At 36.9% G+C, this 19,752-nt stretch overlaps 1 protein-coding gene across 1 annotated transcript in view; it reads left to right on the top strand.

Annotated features, from left to right (window-relative positions):
- Positions 1 to 15,248, top strand: part of LOC121874259 — a 45,627-nt gene extending 30,379 nt beyond the window's left edge. Inside the window, exons 6-7 of the mRNA XM_042378357.1 lie at positions 373 to 1,068; positions 14,647 to 15,248. Coding sequence (XP_042234291.1) covers positions 373 to 1,068; positions 14,647 to 14,935 — 985 coding nt within the window. The 3' untranslated portion in view covers positions 14,936 to 15,248. The remainder of the gene's footprint in view (positions 1 to 372; positions 1,069 to 14,646) is intronic.
- The last annotated feature ends 4,504 nt before the right edge of the window (positions 15,249 to 19,752 follow it).

Genomic DNA, 19,752 nt, shown 5'->3' with positions numbered 1-19,752 from the left:
ATTACATGTGTTCCTGTGTCAGCTAGTTGATGGTGTCTTATATGTGATCCTGTGTCAGCTAGTTGATGGTGTCTTATATGTGATCCTGTGTCAGCTAGTTGGTGCTGTATTACATGTGATCCTGTGTCAGCTAGTTGATGCTGTATTACAACTCCAGTTACAAGGGGACCAATTCTGTTTACATTTGTTCTTAATTATTAAAGGTTCAGATTTTACTAGGCCTTGTTTCTTAGTTTAACACAAGTTTTGTCCTGCTCAGAGGCTTGTACCTTTGAATAACCAAACTAACACACAGAATTGTGTGATCAATTATAAATACGTAGTTCTATGATATAGTTACAATAACAACTCATTAATTTCTTCCAATAACAGGTGCCAGGAAATTATAGAAGACAATAGCAGTTATTATCTGGAATATTCTGGATGTGGATTGGGACCTGATAACACTTATTGTACACAAATGGCTTTCTTTTTTAAATCAACAGAAGACCAAGAGGCATTATTAACCAGCATTGTAAAGGAAAACTTGAAAATTAGTATAAAGGATTCCAATTGTTGTGAAGAGTCATTAAATGGTGCAGGGATTACAAAGAGTGCAGATGCTTCTGTTATAAGAGAGGATTCATATAAAATAATAACTGAATTTGATTACCCTGTTGACAGTCGTACCCAAGAGGAAAAGGACCAAGCCTACACTTTGGCTAGATTTTATTCACTAATAAACTACCTCCGAATGGGTGAACGAGGTAATGTTTCACACTTGGACTCGGAAGGGATAACTGAAGAGGACACAGAAAATAAATGTACAGATAGACTGATCATTTCCTTTAAAAATTGTCCTCAAGAAACATCAGCTTTTGCTGAGGATATTGATCATGCAGTAGATGAACATATATTCTTTTCTTCAGAATATGTTAAAAGCGAGGAAGCAATCAATCAGAAAAAAAGGACTGACAATGAATATGTTTTTTACATAGTGGATCACAAGTATGCAGTAATTCCTTTGGCATCCCTCTCAATATGGGTGAACATCAAAGCTGACCACAAGATATCGCACCGTCTTATCAGGTATGGTATACTTGTTGATATGAAATAATGAATTTTTTTGCATTGATTTGAGAATTTGTCGGTCTTGAAGCATATGCTAATGTTTTATTTACTGGTAGAATATGAATTACGGTACATGAGGTCCCCGTGTTACATGTGTTAGACTTACAAACATTCGCCAATACGAATGAGGTCCTATAAAGTTAAACTTTTAATTTACAGGGTTGTATTTACCTGATGACTTACTTTTTCCTTTCAGTGACTATATTTTGTCAGTCTATTTCTTCTTTTCTCTTAAATTAAGTGATTTTAGATGTACAGTAGAACCTTGATAAATTGGACTAATTGGGGCAGACCCCAGTCCCATAAAAGCGAGTACAGTGAGTTCTGCTATAACGCGTGTTTTTATAACGCGAATTTGCTCTAACGCGATTTATGAATTCGGAACAATATTTGTATAACGCGATCGCTTGTTTGCTATAACGCGATTTTTGCTTACTATTTCTCCAATTTTGTGGTATTAACTGTGAATATGGTAAAGAAGAATATCTCCAAAAAGCATTCTGATAATAGAATTCCCGGTGATTATCGTAAAAGAAAGGATATAACACTTGAAGAGAAGCTTGATGTTATCAACCTCAAAATCACCCTTCTCCCCCATCAAGTTACATTCATATTTTTTCAAGGTAAAGTGTTAAATTTACTGTATGATTTCATTATTAGATATGAATGTAACATTTATTTAGACTGTGCTATCCTTTGTGTTAGGCTAACTACTAAATTTTTTCGATTTCGAGTAATCTGCACCTAACCCTATTTTCTCCATAAGCCCTGTTATTTCTATTACGCGATTTTCTATAACACGATATTTTACAAGAACACAATTATCGCGTTATAGCAGAACTACCTGTATGGGGGGGGAACGCTGCTGATCTGGGACTGTTTAAAGGAAATCAATTGTTATGGTATTTCTGCACTTCAGCAACTAAGGTCTATAACTGTATAACAAGGTTATTAAAACCCTATTACAGCAACAATACACAAATATGAAACAGAAGTCTCTGGGTTGAAAATCAGAAGTCTGGTTGTCAACAACTGTTTTCACCAAGTTGATTGTTATTTACTGTAAAGTATTATAAAGATAAAACTGCATACTGTCCATAACTATAAAGACAAAAATAAGAACAAATAAGTGAAGGGGTATATTGCATGTGAAAGACGAGTGTATATCTGCTAGCATCAGACGGATGGTGGTAGCACGGGTTGGTGGCTCCATCCTCCACTCCCCAAGATCCCTTTAACACGTCTTTATGCAATTTCACCATAATTCTCATTTTACAATATTTAGGTTCATTTGGTGCTAGGTTGATAGATATTATCCTAAAAGATTCAACTTTCCTGAAAGAAATCCCACATTCAACACCATGAATTGTTTGTTTACAAAGGGTAAACAGCTTATAGGCTTAGCTCCTTCACCACTCATGCTTGCCCCAACGTCTGTCTTAAACACTCAGTAAATTAGTATACAGTGACCCCTCGTTTAACGAACACCTCGGTTAACGTAATTTCGATTAACGAACTGCCTTCCATAAGAATCTTCAATTCGGTTAACGAAAAAAAATTCGGTTAACGAAGTTCTTACGGACCGACCTCAACATGTTTTCGCTTGCACTAACCAGGCAACCAGCTTTAGTATCAGTCCGCCAATACATTAATCGGTTCTAGGGCTTAAATTCCTTACTATTTTAGTAAATATCAAGAAGTTTACCGTATATCACGGCCTATAAGACGAAATTTGAACATTAAAAAAATCTGCCCAAAGTTAGGGGGTCGTCTAAACCACCAAGTTTAAAATTCTTACCTCTTAAATATTGTGGTTTAGTGTGTCAAGAGTGGTGATGAAAACATCGTAAGCCACTCACAAGGTCTTACCACTAATTATTTTATACTGAAACTTACGTTTGGCAAGCTGGATTCAAATTAAGATTACCGGTATATTAAAATAATAAAAATGTATTATAAACCTGTCTAACATACCGTAAAAGAGATTTATACCCCTATAATAAACACAGCTATCATCACACACCCCTCCCCACGCCCCCCCCCCCATTTGCCAGTGAGGAGCCGTGGAGGTGGTCAGTAATGCATACCGGTATCGGTATATTTACTCATAATAATATTTATCTCCTATAAATAATTGATTTAAATTTTATTTTTTTCCAAAGACTATTCAGTAAATGAGTGCATTAATTCTTGAAACTATCGACGACGGTTAATTACAGACGCTCAAGTGACGTCACTAGTGTTTACACTACACCAGCTGGTAATATTTGATGCCATTACTTGAAGTGAATTGGCCTTATTTTAAGTAACTAACTATAAATAAATACAAAAATTAAAAAAAAAGATCAAAACTGAGAAATAATATACTGTATGTATGTTGTGTTGTCAAAGTAAGAGGAACAATTGTGTAAGTACGTAATATTTTTTCACTCAAATCCTAATGAAACACTACTGGAGAACATTCCTTTGTCGCAAAACAGTTTATAAATTAAAGAAAATAATTACAGTGTGTTTAATATATTACAGTATATTATAAATAAATAAATAAAACAAATAATTCGGTAAATCTATTTAAAGTAAATGGAAAATAAGCAAACATGTTATTTACCAAGACCCTTCCGTCTGGCTCAGGGTGAGATGTAGGGGAGATAAAGAAGGCTATTTATAGCCCATCAGAAGTGACCAGTACCCTAATGCACCATAAATAATTCATTGAACATTCATTTTTTGTACATAGTATATTCAGTATATATATATATATATATATATATATATATATATATATATATATATATATATATATATATATATATATATATATATATATATATATATATATATATATATATATATATATATATATATATATATATATATATATATATATACCGTATATACTCGTCTATAACCCCCCTTCGTATATAGGTCGACCCCGATTTTATGAGCAAGAAATCGTTAATTTATGATATTCCTCGTTTATAGGTCGACCCAAGTTTTTGAGGGAAATGGAACAACAAAACCTTCAGAAAAACTCTACGTCCTATAAACTTGTTTACCATTTATTATTACGACACTTTACACTGAAACGCGGGTAGTTTCAACAAAAATATTGTATATTTCCATTCAAGTATTTATTCAAGTCAATTAGGAGGGAATATTATTGTAATACAACAGTTTTTTAACTAAACCATTCGAAAAGCGATTACGGTAACATCTTTTGAACGAAAGAAAGCGAGTCATTGTTTTCGTCACGATTTTATCCCACTTTCCACTGTAATACGTACGTAATTTCAGGAAAAAATATTACATTTCCGTGAATGTAGTATATCAAGCACAGTATGAATAGAATATCATTGTAATATAACAGAATTTTAACCGAAAACTATTAAAAAAACGAATAACATCTCAAGAACATCGGAAGCTTAGGTGAAGTCTTTTGTTTTCGTCATGTATTTTATCCTATTTTACATTGAAATACATCACGTTTCAGCAAAACTACTATTTATTTCCGAGAATATATTCATTCAGGCACAGTTCAGGTAAAATATACGTGTGATGTAATAGTTTTTTAACTGAAAACGATTCGAAAAACACGTTCCCTCTAGCCCTGTTCAAGGAGAGGACTGGGAGAAGCTGTGTGGTGCTGCAGACGATGACAAGGAAAATGATTTTGATGGATTTTAATGAAAATATTCAGAAATATGGTATCGTAATATTTATTCAAGTCAATTAAGATATTATTGTAATACAATACAACAGTTTTTTAACTAAACCATTCGAAAAGTGATTACGGTAACATCTTTTGAACGAAACAAAGCGAAAGTCATTGTTTTCATCACAATTTTATCCCACTTTCCACTGTAATACGTATGTCATTTCAGCAAAAAATATTACATTTCCGTGAAGGTATTATATCAACCACAGTATGAATAGAATATCACTAATATAACAGTATTTTAACCAAAACTATTAAAAATACGAGTAACATATCTTGAACATCGGAAGGTTAGGTAAAGTCTTTTGTTTTCTGCATGTAGTTTATCCTAATTTACATTGAAATACATCACGTTTCAGCAAAACTACTATTTATTTCTGAGAATATGGAAATGTAATATTTTTGCTGAAATGACGTACGTATTATAGTGGAAAGTGGGATAAAATCGTGACAAAAACAATGACTCGCTTTCTTTCGTTCACAAGATGTTACCGTAATCGCCTTTTGAATGGTTTTCAGTTAAAAACTGTTATATTACAATAATATTCTTTCCTAATTCACTTGTGATGTAAAAGTTTTTTAACTGAAAACGATTCGATAAACACGTGTACCGTCTAGCTGATACGGCAGAGCCCTGGTCGTGGAGGCTTTGTGTTTGCATCGGCCCTTCTTAAGCAGCTTTTAATTTTAGCGTACGTTGAAATTGTGTTTACCGGTGTATTCTTATTTTCTTGCTTCTTATTTTCCAGAAATATGACAAGTTTTTATATAATACAATGTTACGGTACTTTTAATTTACAAGTATTCATTTTTAAAAATACAGAAGACACCAAACAAATACTAGTACGGATATTTGCGTGACTCTCCCGCCAAAAAAGACCAAACAGCTGGTACTCTCTCCCTCAGCCCTACCAAAAATAGCCCAACATCTTTCTTGTTTATTCTCTTCCAATTTCTCACTTTAACTGGTATTTTTTACTTCATATTGCCTACATCAGATAAACTACAGTAATTGAGGTTAGATATTGTTATAAATTTGATTACCGGGTCCTGGCAGGTACCGTTAGAACCACCTGACCCTACCAACAGTGTTGCAAGTCAGACAGCATTTTTTTTTTTTACATTTTTGGTGTCTCCATTTGTTAATTTTTTTTCTGTGGGGTTTGCACAATAGTATACTGTTTTACCTACAGTATTGTAAAACGATTTGGGAAAAGAAATACTCGGTAACTTAAAATTTTAAAAGGAAAATTTTGAAACTGGCAACTGTGTGTAGATGACCTGACTCACATCATATTGATGTTTCAAATTTAATTAACAAAAATTTATGTATCTATAAATAAACTTTTAAAAATGAATACTTTATGTTTTACATACTCCTGTGCATACCATACCATGCATTTGGCTACTTTGGGCTTGCTATGATGACGCAAGAGATCTGCCCTGGCAACTGTACCGACACTCACAGCGGGTGGTGCGTTGGTGCATCGTTTCCATTGTTTACTGGTAGTTACTGGTAAATTTTTTTCAACCTAACGAAACTATTACCCGTATAGAGGTCGACCCCCAACTTTTTGCCCAAAAATTTGGTCTTAAGAACTCGTGCTATACACGGGTATATACGGTATATATATATATATATATATATATATATATATATATATATATATATATATATATATATATATATATATATATATATATTGTGTAATAAATGTATGTAGTAAGTACATACTGGTAACCTTTTTCACTCAAATCCTAATGAAACACCACAATTAGAATACGGTGGTTGCTGTTGAACCACATGTTGTATAAATAGTCACACCACCGAGACGAGGGAACACTCCCAACACGCTTCAGTGACGTCACTAGTGTTTACACTACACCAGCGGGTATAATTTGATGACATTACTTGAAGTGAATTGGCCTTATTTTAAAAAATCAAGGATGGTTGGTAAAGGACTACTGAGTCAGTGGGTAAGTGTCACATTTGGGGTACTGGTCTTATACAGCAAATAGAGCTCAAAAGCTACTTTTTAAATGGAAATTTGGGGGGGGCGTCTTATGCACCCCGCCGCCTTATAGGCCGTGATATACGGTATACTATTCAATAATTTTAAAAGTTTAATATTCAATTTTTTAGTCATTTTAATAATTATTGAACATAATTGAAGGTAAAGTGACTAGTTTAATGCGTGGCATCCAGCCTCTTAACACAGCAAACAGGAGTTAGTCTCTCTCTGTTTTCACTGGAGGTAACATCTTGCTTGAGACTCTCTTCAACTAAACGCTTTTTTTCTGTGTTTCCAAGCAAATTATTGGTCATTTTGAAATATATTTTACATATTGACAATATATAATGCAGTGCAGTGTTGATTTAAAGAAAATAATCTTGAATTACACCAAGAGAGCTAAAATTTTATGGGTGAAATGGCGCCATGGGGTGACTTCTCTTCCACCCCAATGCCTTCTCTTCCCTTCTCCTCCACCCCATTCTAATTCCCATCATCATCATCATCATCCAGGAGCCTTCTACATACACACCTCAAAGTAAGTGAACTTTTCTACCATTTTTGTTGAATTTAGGAAATTTTCGGTGAGCTGGAACCAATTACCCAAAAACCCATTGAAACAATGGTTTCTGTTAACGAACTTTTCGGTTAACGAACGACCTTCTGGAACGGATTGAGTTCGTTAACGGAGGGATCACTGTACTACAGTAGTGTATTTATCATCACTTAATCCTCTCAGCCTCGGAGCCTGAAGCACATACGTGCATGAAAACTTACTCTCAGCCTCAGAGGCTTCTGCCAAAAAATCGTTGATCTTTTTTTTTTTTTGCGGGCTTATTTCACTGCGTTTCCCATTCACATTTTGCTTGTGTTATGGTGTTCATTGATATGTATTATATACCAAAATAAAGAACAAGGCATGTAGAATATCGTGGTAGAAGGAAAAATAATATAACACAAAAACTCATGGAATAATTTAATTTTGAAAAGTATGTAGGTGTCCTTTGCCCTGCGAGCAGAAATGTTTATGCACTTTTCTCTTTTCTGATATAAAATATAAGAAATTTTAAAATTTATTTTTTTATTTATTTTTTACTTCTTCTCTCGAACAGAATGATACCTGTTTCATATTTCTGTGACCAAAACTTATTTTACTACAAGGTTTAGAAGGGAAGTAATTCACCTAAAGCAGAGGAATGTGAGAAAATTAAGCTTTACCTAGGATGGCGATATAATGGTAAATATACATGTGATATCCCGTTAGCCGGAACAATTGGTGCAGAGTATTTCCGGGGATGAGAGATTTGCGGTTAACCGGACAACTTTCTCAAACCTGGAAAAATCCCCCATCCTCGGAAATATTTCCAGTTACTGGAAAAATCTTTCCGAGTGTCTAAACTATGCATCTGTCACAGACAAACACCAGCCCACATCCTCAGAATGTTTCTGCACGCTGGGGAGTTTTCCAAGAGTCTAAACTAAAAATCTATATGATATGGTCGTGAATGAAACTGTGTGTTACAGCAAACACTGGTATTTTCCACTCCCATGGAGCTGTGGGGGATTAGTGGGTCACGTGTAACTGAGCTGACCTGACACAATGTCAGGTGGAGGTATGGTGTGGTATTAGTGGTCTCATATTACTAACCTTCTGATACAATGTCAGGTCACCCATTGTCGGGTGGGGAATTAGTGGGTCTGAGGACCTGAAGATGTCTTGAATAAACATTAAAGCTAAAATACAGTACTTTTATACTTACACTTATCACATTACAGCAATACCCAAATATACGCGGTTTCGCTTTTCGCGATTCTACATTTACGCGGTACCTAGCCAGAACCGGAATTTCGTTGAATTTCATTTTACACAGTGCATCTACTCATGTACGCGGGTGAAGTATAAATTTTTATTTAGCTCATAAAATTCATACAAATTACCCGGCCAGAATATAATTTACATTGCTGGAATTCTTACAATATGATGATCATTTTGAATATAAACATCATGGATTTTGCATTAGACATCTAACTTTTAGATCTATTGTAATAATTTGGTTTACACAAAGCAAATATTTTATCTTTTGTGCAAAATATATGAAGTTTACATTCAAAATATTCCCTGATCTGCAAGGAATCCAGAAATGTCAAATATATTATCCTAACTTTAGTCTGAGGTATTATTTATTACTATACGTTAAAATCTAGCGTTTTCACCCAAACATTTCTCAGAGAGGTAGGAGCCAGTGAGCTGGGAAGAGGGGAGTTGAGTCCATTATTTGAATGGACATTAACCTGGCGACTGTATTTCTCTTAAATATTAATTGTGTGTGCATACCATCATAAAATTAAGATGCTATTTTTACTACAACATAGGTATTGTGTCGGAAAAAGTGGAGTTTGGGGGTCGGGCCAGTCTCTATTGGAATTAATCCCATATGTTCTGTTGTTCACTTTACTCAGTTTTCACTTTCCGCAGTACCCCGTGGGTTCAATTGACCGTGTAAATCGGGGTACTACTGTATATCTCTTCAACATAACGTTACATAAGATTTTAAAATGTGGAGTGAGAAAGCAGAAAGGTGTGGGTGATTAGACAGATGGAGTGGTAACATTCACCAGTGTTGCCAAGCGCTAAGCTCCTCAACAGCTGAGCTTTCAATTCACCACCTAGTAGTTAACCATGCATAAATTCATGTCATACAATATGGGCGTGTGTGGGTGGTGTTAGGGTGTCTGGGTGCGATGTTGTGGTGTTAATTAATAAATAAGCAATATTGTATCGTCATTGACAGTCGCTTGATGAATAGTAGTGTACTACAATTGTCACTACTATTCATCAAATTACTGTACTGTCATAACAATACTGTACAATATTGTTTATTTATTATTCATTAATTAATACCCCAACACCACATCTTACACACACAACATCTAGTTTACAGTCTTTTGTGTGAGACACTGTGAGTTGGTGGGAGGCAAGGTGCAGGCAGGGACTGGCAATCCCCTTTTCACCAATGATCAGCCTCTTATGGTGTTTGTTTTATCATGGTTAACATAAAATATTGAACACATTAAGCACAAATTATTACAGTTAACATATACTAATTAAGAAAAAAACAAGACAAAGTAAAACATTTTACAAAAGGACTGGCAGGCATGAGGAGGAGTAGGGGAGAGGCATGAACCTTTTTGGGGGTGTGCTGTCAGTCTCCCCCCCAACTCCCTCTCCAAACCTTCATCACAGGACCTGGGAGTATGATGCAATATTTTGTCATGTTTCTCTACATGTTATAACACAATATTTAATATTTTATATTATCAGTGATAAAACATACACCATAAGTGGCTAATCATACGAGAATATATAATACTGTAAAATAAATGGAACTCTTAATGTGGCAGGGCTGATGTAAACACTTCTTCTGTACTTTCTTTATTGTTGAAGTGTCTATATACACAGTATTTGGTTTGGGAGAGAATGTATTATGAATTCCCTCCAGGGAAAGTGTTTTAGGTACATTTGTATGGGAACACTTAAGTTAGGTGCTCTCCCCTTAACTAGTACAGTTGGGTCTGCATTTACGCAGTCAATTGAACCCGTGGAGGCCCACGTAAAACGAGAAATGCGTAAATGAAATAACAGAACATATGGGATTAATTGAAATAGAGACTGGGCCGACCCCCAAACTCCACTTTTTGTGACACAATACGTACCTTGTAGTAAAAATAGCAGTATCTTAATTTTATGATGGTATGCACACACACACATAATATAGAAGATAAATATCAATAAGAGAATAATATACTGTACCAGGTAAAAGAAAAATCAAGGTTTAACACTTACGTTAGTAGAAGAGATGGGTTGGCATACTGTACGTGGATGGTGGCTGGCTCCGAGGCAGAGGGCAGACCTGTTGCTTTGTCACCCATATTTTTATAAGCTCTTTTGTTTGTGGTAGAGGTGGTGTGTGGATTAGTGGATCCCATGTTATTGACCTGACCTGATGTTATGTAAGGTCACCCATTGTAAATAAGTCACTCTCAGAACTTGTAAATTCAGTTGCCTCTGAATATGTCTTGAATAAAGACAAAAGCTAAGGTGCTCCAGTGTACTTAGTTGACCGAGAGGTAGCAGTGAACAACACACGCTGTGGCAGCAGGACACAGACTGAGCGGATGTAAACAACCCGTGCCAAGCGGCGCGGAATTTAATGGAATCACGCTCGATTTAGTGAAATAGTTCAGTAAATCGAGCGAATATAACGGAAAGCTCGATTTAGCTTAAATTTTTATTTAACGAACAGGGGTGGCTCGAAATAGTTTGTTAAATTGAGAAAATGCTGTAAGAAATGTCTTGTATGTGGGTAAAACCATCTGATTTCATGCATACCATATATGTGCTTGTGTCACATTTTTGGGCCTCAAAATTTCTATAGGAATGCATTTCAACTTTTATAATGGAAGTCAATGGGGAAATGGTTTTGCATTATGGAAAGATTTTCTGGATTGAAACCCTTCCATAACCCGGGGATGCCTCTAATTTATTTACCCGGTGATTTAAATGTACATAAAGACTTAAGCTATGATAAGGTGGGATTTTAAACCTTGTTCTGTAAGTATGATATGCACATAGGGTATGTGGTTTAATTTAAGTACATTTTCGACATAAGAACATCCATAGGAATGTAACTTGTATGTAATCTGAGGACTGCCTGTATATAATTATTTTTTTCCTTGGAGGCAATGAACTGTGACTAATCTTGACTCTTAAACTTCTTTCTTAGTAATTATCATTTTGATTAATGTATCACAATAACCATCATCAGAGTAATCTATAGTAAATAAACAACAGTGTCAGTTTATGCACAGTTATTTAACTGCTTCGATAAGCAAGTTTGTGGCTTATAGAATACAGGATCATTCAAGTAAAGCCCAGATGATAAAAAAATTATTTTGTGCCCTGGTCCTCTAATTATACAGCGGTCCCTCAGTTAACGAGCACAATTCGTTCCAGAAGGTTGCTCATTAACCAAAAAATTTGTTAACCGAAACCATTGTTTCAATGGGTTTTTGGGTAATTGGTTCCAGCTCACCGAAAATTACATACAAACTAAAAATAAATACAGTAATACCCCGCTTTACGCGTTTCTACATTTATGCGGTACCCTGCCAGAACCGGAATTCCCACTTTACGCGGTGCATCTACTCATATACGCGGGTGAAGTATAATTTTTTATTTAGCTCATAAAATTCATACAAATTTCCCGGCCAGAATATAATTTACATTGCTGGAATTCTTACAATTTGATGATCATTTTGAATATAAACATCATAGATTTTGCATTAGACATACAAATTTTAGATCTAAGTAAGAATTTTGTTTACTCAGAGCAACTATGTTATCTTTTGTGCGAAATATATGACTTGTATATTCAAAATATTCCTGGTCTTGCAAGGAATCCAGCAATGTCAATTATATTATCCTATCTTTAGTTTGAGGTATTATTTATTACTATACCTTAAAATCTAGTGTTTTCACCCAAACATTTCTCAGAGAGGGAGGAGCCAGCGAGCGTGGGAAGAGGTGGGGGGTGGAGTTGAATCCATTATTTGAATGGACATTAACCTGGCGACTGTGTTTCTCTTAAATATTTATTGTGTGTGCGTACCATCAAAAAATTAAGATGTTATTTCTACTAGAATATAGGTATTGTGTCGGAAAAAGTGGAGTTTGGGAGTCGGCCAAGTCTCTATTTCAATTAATCCCATATGTTCTGTTATTCCATTTACGCGTTTCTCGTTTTACAAGGACCTCTGTGAGTTCAATTGACCGCGTAAATAGGGGTATTACTGTACAGTAAAGTACACTTACTTTGAGGTGTGCATGTAGAAGGCTCTTGGTTGTTGATGATGATGATGATGATGATGATGGGAATTAGAATGGGGGTGGAGGAGAAGGGAGAAGAGAAGGCATTGGGGTGGAAGAGAAGTCACCCTATGCCCCCATTTCATCCATAAAATTTTAGTTCACTTGGTGTAATTCAAGATTATTTTCTTTAAATCAACACTGCACTGCATTATGTATTGTCAATATGTAAAATATATTTCAAAATGACCAATAATTTGACTGGAAACACAGAAAAAAAGCATTTATGTTGAAGAGTCTCAAACAAGATGTTCCTTCCTCTGAACTGGTAAAGATACTGAAGCCAAGCTTGGTGTGTTGAGTGGCTGTTTGGCGTGCAAAAAAATAGCCTCCTGTACTTCAATTATGTTCAATAATTGTTAAAATGACTAAAAAATTTAGTATAAAACTTTTAAAATTATTGAATAGTACACCTTCTTGATATTTACTAAAATGGAAAGGAATTTAAGCCCTAAAACCGATTACAGTAATACCCCGATTTACGCGGTCAATTGAACCCGCGGAGTAGCGCGTAAAACAACAAACTCGCAAATGGAATAACAGAACATATGGGATTAATTGAAATAGAGACTGGGCCGATTCCCAAACTCCACTTTTTCCGAAACAATACGACATAATACCTGTTGTAGTAAAAATAAAAACTTCATTTTATGATGGTATGCACACACAATTAATATTTAAGAGAAATACAGTCGCCAGGTTAATGTCCATTCAAATAATGGACTTAACTCCCCCCTTCCCACGCTTGCTGGCTCCTACCTCTCTGAGAAATGTTTGGGCGAAAACACTAGATTTTATGGTATAGTAATAAATAATACCTCAGACTAAAGATAGGATAATATAATTGACATTGCTGGATTCCTTGCAAGGCCAGGAATATTTTGAATATAAACGTCATATAATTTGCACAAAAGATAAAATTTTGGCTTTGTAATCAAAATTGATAAATTAGATCTAAAATTTGTATGTCTAATGCAAATTCCATGATGTTTATATTTAAAATAATCAAAATCTTATAAGAATTCCAGCAATGTAAATTATATTCTGGCCGGGTAATTTGTATGAATTTTATGAGCTAAAACAAATATCTTCAGTAAATAAACAAATTATACTTGACCCAGACGCTATCTGTCAATCAAAATATCCCACCTCTGCTCCACCCCTCTTCCCACGCTCGCTGGGTCCCTCCCTCCCACCTTCCCTCCCTACCAGAGAAATGTTTGGGAGAAAACAGTATATTTACATTTTTAGTAATAAATAATACCTCAGACTAAAGTTAGGATAATATAATTTACATTTCTGGGTTCCTTGCAGGTCAGGGAATATTTTGAATGTAAACTTCATACATTTTGCACAAAAGATAAAATATTTGCTTATTTTCATGATCTCCTTAAATTACAGTACATCTAAAAATTTTATGTCTAATGCAAATGTTAAGATGTTTATATTTAAAATGATCACCATATTGTAAGGATTCCAGCAATGTAAATTATATGTTTTTTGAGCTGAAAACATATATATCTTCAGTAAATAAACAAATTATACTTCACCTGCGTAAATGAGTAAATTCACCGCGTAAATCGGGCATCCCGGTTCTGGCAAGGTACTGCGTAAATGACCAAACGCGTAAACGAGAACCGCGTAAATCGAGGTTCAACTGTACTGTATTGGCGGACTAATACTACAGCTGGTGGGCAGCCAAATGCAGGCGAAAACATGTTGGGAAAAATTCGTAAGGAATTCGTTAGCCGAGGGTTTGCTCGTAAACCGAAGTGAAGAATCTTATGGAAGGTAATTCGTTAACCGAAATTTCGTTAACCGAGGGATCACTGTATTATGTTATATACAGTATTGTCCTTTATTTTCTTAACTGTGTTTTTCAGAAATACAGTGGCAGATGACTGTTTTGAGACTATTGGTAGTGGTGAAGACTGGCAAGGCAAGGTACAGCTTTGTCATGATAGTACCTATACTTCTTCAGATGAATCTGGTGAAGACTGTGTACAAGATGATGACAGGTACCAAGAAGGATGGCTTGCTGGTGCTGAATGCATGGGTTGGAGTGAACCTGTCATTGATTATAGTGACAATGTAAACACTACAGTTAATCCTCAGGATAAGGATTGGGACTGGGACGTACCAGATGTACCCGAGGACCCAAGATGGAATTAACTGTCAAATAGCGTGAAAATTATTGTTGAGTAAAAAGTAGAAACCCTGATCTCTGTGTGTCAAAGATAACTTTTTTCCAGAATGATTGTGTTTTAGTTCTTATGGCAATTTAAGTTCATATAAAAATAAGTTTCTTTACAAAGTAAGGCCTGTGATTATATCACTGTAATTCATAAAATGATAGAAAGATAAATACTGTAAACTATAAAGTATAGTGTAGTTTGAAAAATAAAACTTTCATTACCACATAGGGGTATTGTATAAAATAAAAACACATGAAATCATGAGTTATCAAGTACAGGTAATAATTTTTTTTTACTTTTCTTTTATCCTCTTCACCACTGATTGGTTCGTTAGCCGCTTGGGCTATCGGTCACGTCTCCGCCACGCACTGTTGGCAAGTACTGGGCATGCACCGGCTCCTGAATGTACCTGAACCTGCTCCAGTGTTGGTAAACTCTTATCTTGAAAGAGCTCACACTCTGTCCCGTCACAACACTTTCTGGTAGATTGTTCCAAGAGTTCACAACTCTCACTCCGAAAAAGTTTGCCCTCACAGTATTCTGGACTTGTGGCTTCTTCAATGTTGAGCTGTGATCCCTTGTGGGGCGAGCATCCGCCAGCTCCAAGTAAGGGCACTCGACTGAGTAGTGCCCCTTGAGATGCTTATACACTTCAATTAGGTCACCCCTTGCCCGTCTGTAGTATAAGCTAGGCAAGTTCAGGCACTCCAATCTCTCAGGGTGGCTGAGGTGCCAAAGCGCAGGCGCCAGTCTGGTGGCCCTCCTTTGAACATTTTCAACCAACTGACAGTCCCTAGCATATGTCGGGGACCAGACAGGGTGACAGTACTCCAGATGGGGAAGCACTTCACTCTTGAAGATCGTTACGAGGGATGGACCGTCTTGATATCTGAACGACCTTCTTATAAGACCCAATAATTTATTTGCCTGATTTACCTCCTTCTTGCAATGGCCCGAGAGCTTCAGCTCATTGTCAACATACATACCTAGGTCCTTCTCACATTCAATCTCAAATAGTGCTGTTTCTTCATCCCGTTGGGACATAGGATACGCCTCCTTACCGTTGGTACGCCCCAGGTGCATCCTCTTACACTTTGTGACATTGAATCTCAGCAGCCATTTCTTCGACCATTCTTGGAGCCCACAGAGGTCCTTCTGCAGCTCTTCACAGTCCTCTTGGTTCTTGATTTCCTAAAATAACTTGGCGTCATCGGCAAACATTTGTATGGAGGAGTGTACAACGTCAGGCATGTCATTTATGAAACAAACAAACAACAGCGGGCCCAATACACTGCCCTGCGGTACCCCACTTGTGACAGGTACGGATGATGATTTCATGCCATTAATCACCACACACTGCTTGTGGTCATGTAGAAAGTCTTCTATCCATGCTTGGGCATTTCCCCGAATTCCGTACCCTTCCAGTTTGATTTTCCAACTTTCGTGGGGTACACTGTAGAAAGCCTTGGCAAAATCTAGGTAAATATTGTCGATATTACCACCCCATTCCAGAATATGGGTCCAAATATTCAATACCTTGAGCAATTGTGTTAAGCAGGAGTGCCCCGGCATAAGACCGTGTTGGCAATCCTTTACAAGGTTGTTTAGTAGTAGTGACGATCTCCCTTCTTGAAGATAAGACTCACATAAGTCACTTTCCATTCACTGGGGACATTTTGTTCATCCAGACATTTGCAAAACAGGATCTTCAGGAGCTCTGCAAGCTCATTGCACAACTCTCTTAGCACTCTAGGATGCACATGTACCATGTCAGGGTTGGGACTCTTATGGACCTTTAGCTTTGACAGTTCATTTCTAATACCCTCTTCTGTGAACACAATGTGGGTCAGTGCTGTGTCGAACCGTCTGTCCTCAAACGCAGGAAGGTTAATCGCATCCTCTCTTGTGAACACCGAGGAAAAGAAGCTGGCATTATCCTGCTCAGAATCTGCGTAACTACCATCTTCAAGCCTCAGGTCTGATATTCCTACTCGCATTTTTAATTTTGACTTTGCATAGCGGTAAAACGCATTTGGGTTTGACTTGACCTCGCTTGCAACCAGCCCCTGGAACTCCATTTCAGCACTTCTACATTCTATCTTTGCTTGATTTCTGGCTCTTGCATACATCCTCCTGTCCTACTCATCGTTTGACCCAACCCACGTCTTGAATTTCTGGGTTTTCTTCTTAACTTTGTCGACCGCCGCATGGTTTATGTGTAGAGATCCCCTCGTATTCCTAGAGGCACTGGGTTTGGTCTTGGGTATATATTTATTGATCAAATGGGTCACTTTACTATTTTATTTAGCGTAGTGTCTGCATTCTTGTGCCTTAATGAGTCAGGCCAGTGGATACCCTTCATCTCTCTTCTCATCCCGTTGTAATTTCCCTTGTAATATTTGCACCTTGACCTGGCCTTATCTTGAACTAGGTAACAGTTAAATCTGAATGACAACACTATATGGTGACTGGTACCAACTGGGGCAAGGTGTTCCAGTTTGGCCACCATACCCTTCTCGTTTGTTATGATGAGGTCTAGTGGCCTGGGTGTTTGCTCCCCTCTGTAATGTGTCGGGTCTCTAACATGTTGGAACAGAAAATTATCTCTCAGAGTTTCTACAAAAAGAGTGGCAGGGTTTTTCAAGTCATTTGGGGTGGACTCGTTTCTCCAGTCGATGTCGCCATAGTTAAAGTCCCCCATGATAAGGAGGTGGCTAGGGTTGTGCATCGCCTCGTTGTCTATTAAGGCTCTTAAGTTCCTTTGATTTAGTGGGCCACTGTTTGGAGATCTGTAGATACACTCGACAATAAGTCCCCTCCCTTTAGTTTAATTTTACACCACTTGGACTCTTCATTTAACATCCTCTCCCTGTACCCTCACCTGGCTGGCTCTAAGGTCTTACCTAGCATAGATAACCACACCCCTCTTGCAAGTTTCTTGAGAAAGGTTCATAAATGAGTCATATCCAGCAGTACTGAACTCACATTCCTCTGGGTCGATTCTCCTATTCTTGTACAACAGTTCTACAACTCTTATAATATCTGGTTGGTGTACCTTCAGTTGTGTTTCAAACTCCTCTCTCTTATCAAGGAACGTGTCAGTGTTAGTGTACATGACATTCAAGCCAGAATTTGTTCTCGGTAACGTCTCTGCTGTTAGTAGTAACCCCCCAACCCCATTCTCAGAAGCTGCAGCTGCAGCATTTGCTAAGTGCACTGTATTTTGCAGGGTGTGGTTAGAAATGTCATTGTTTACAAGGCACTCTTCTCCTCCCGGCTGATAGGATGAGCTGGTGCCACCTCTCGGGTGGGGGTAAAGTCTCAGTGTGATTTGCAATGAAGTTCTTACAAATGAAAGTTTGAAACCATCCAAATTAAAAAGACAACTCGAGACAAAACACTGAACCCATTGGCAAACCACTTGAGGAGTACTTCCAGAGAAGAAAGGAGGAAATGAAGTTGTCATTAAAAATTCTTAGTAAAGCAACCACTTTTAAGGATAAAGTACAACTGGCATATTTAGTTGCTTATCATATTGCAAAACAAAAAGTGCCTTATGCAGTATGCTGAGAAGTTTCTTCTCTCATCCACTCTGGATATAGTGAGCACAGTTCTTGATGATAAATCTGCAGATAAAATCACGTGTCTCTCTCGGTGATACAACAGTGTCTCGGCAGATAAGTGCTATTGCAGAGGATTTAGAATCCCAGCTGGTTTCACGTCCACCAGACAATTTCCTATCCAACTTGATGAAAGTACTGACATACCCAAATCTACAACATTGTTGGTTTATGTGAAATATGCATGGAAAGATGACTTTTTGGAAGATTTACTCTGTTTGACCTTACCTACACATACTTTGGGGTCAGAGATATACAGAGTGTTAAATGAATGTGTAGTTGGAAAATACAAACTGGATTGGGCTAATTGCAAAGGTATTACAACTGATGGTGCAGCTAATATAACTTGTAAAAACAGTGGGGTTGTGAATAAAATATCAAAGGCAGCAGGTAATGACATGACTTGGAATCATTGTTTCATTTACCGTGAAGCACTGACTGATAAAGGTATCCCTAATAATCTCAAGGATGTTCTGAAAGATGTGGTGAAAGTTGATAATATGATCAAAGGAGGTTCACTGAACAGTCAGCTATTTGAATTGCTGTGCTTAAATATGGGAGCTGATCATTCACACTTGTTGTATCATACAGAAGTTCGGTGGCTTTCCCATGGCAGAATTCTAACAAGGGTTTATGAGCTTAGGATGGGGATTCATTAATATTTCTCAAATCTAGGATCTAGATTTTTTGCTTCCTGGCTTTCTTTGAAGCAAAATCGTCCATAATGTGATCATATGACACTTGTTTCCCAGGAGCATTATATATGCTAATGACTGCAAGCCCAGTAAGCCTATCCTTGTCCATTGTAGACCTTAGGTGTGTTTTGATGAGCTTAAGCTATGAGAAGCTCCTCTCTGCAGAGTGACTGCTATCCTCGGGGCTGTCCACATGTTTGGATGAAGCTCTTTAATCTGCTTTTCATGTATATATTTAAGAATTTCCAATGCTGTCATATTATCAGAGGGTAAGCCTGGTAGATTTCTCATCTCAAAGGCCAGTTCTTTTCCATTAATATCTGACTCTCCACCATAGCTCAAGGTGAAGTGAAGAAAAACTCCAAATTTGTCTCTAACTTCTCCCAGGCTCTGGAACCTTTCATTGGGTTATGTGATGGCTGAGTCTACCACCGTATTGAAAAAAGACCATTCTAATCTTCTCAAAGTATCGGAAATTG

This window comes from Homarus americanus, unplaced genomic scaffold, assembly GCF_018991925.1.
Source record: "Homarus americanus isolate GMGI-L3 unplaced genomic scaffold, GMGI_Hamer_2.0 scaffold49667, whole genome shotgun sequence".
Classification (NCBI taxonomy): Eukaryota; Metazoa; Arthropoda; class Malacostraca; order Decapoda; family Nephropidae; genus Homarus; species Homarus americanus.
The sequence above is the reverse complement of the archived record's forward strand: the minus strand, read 5'-3'. Positions and strand labels throughout refer to the sequence as shown.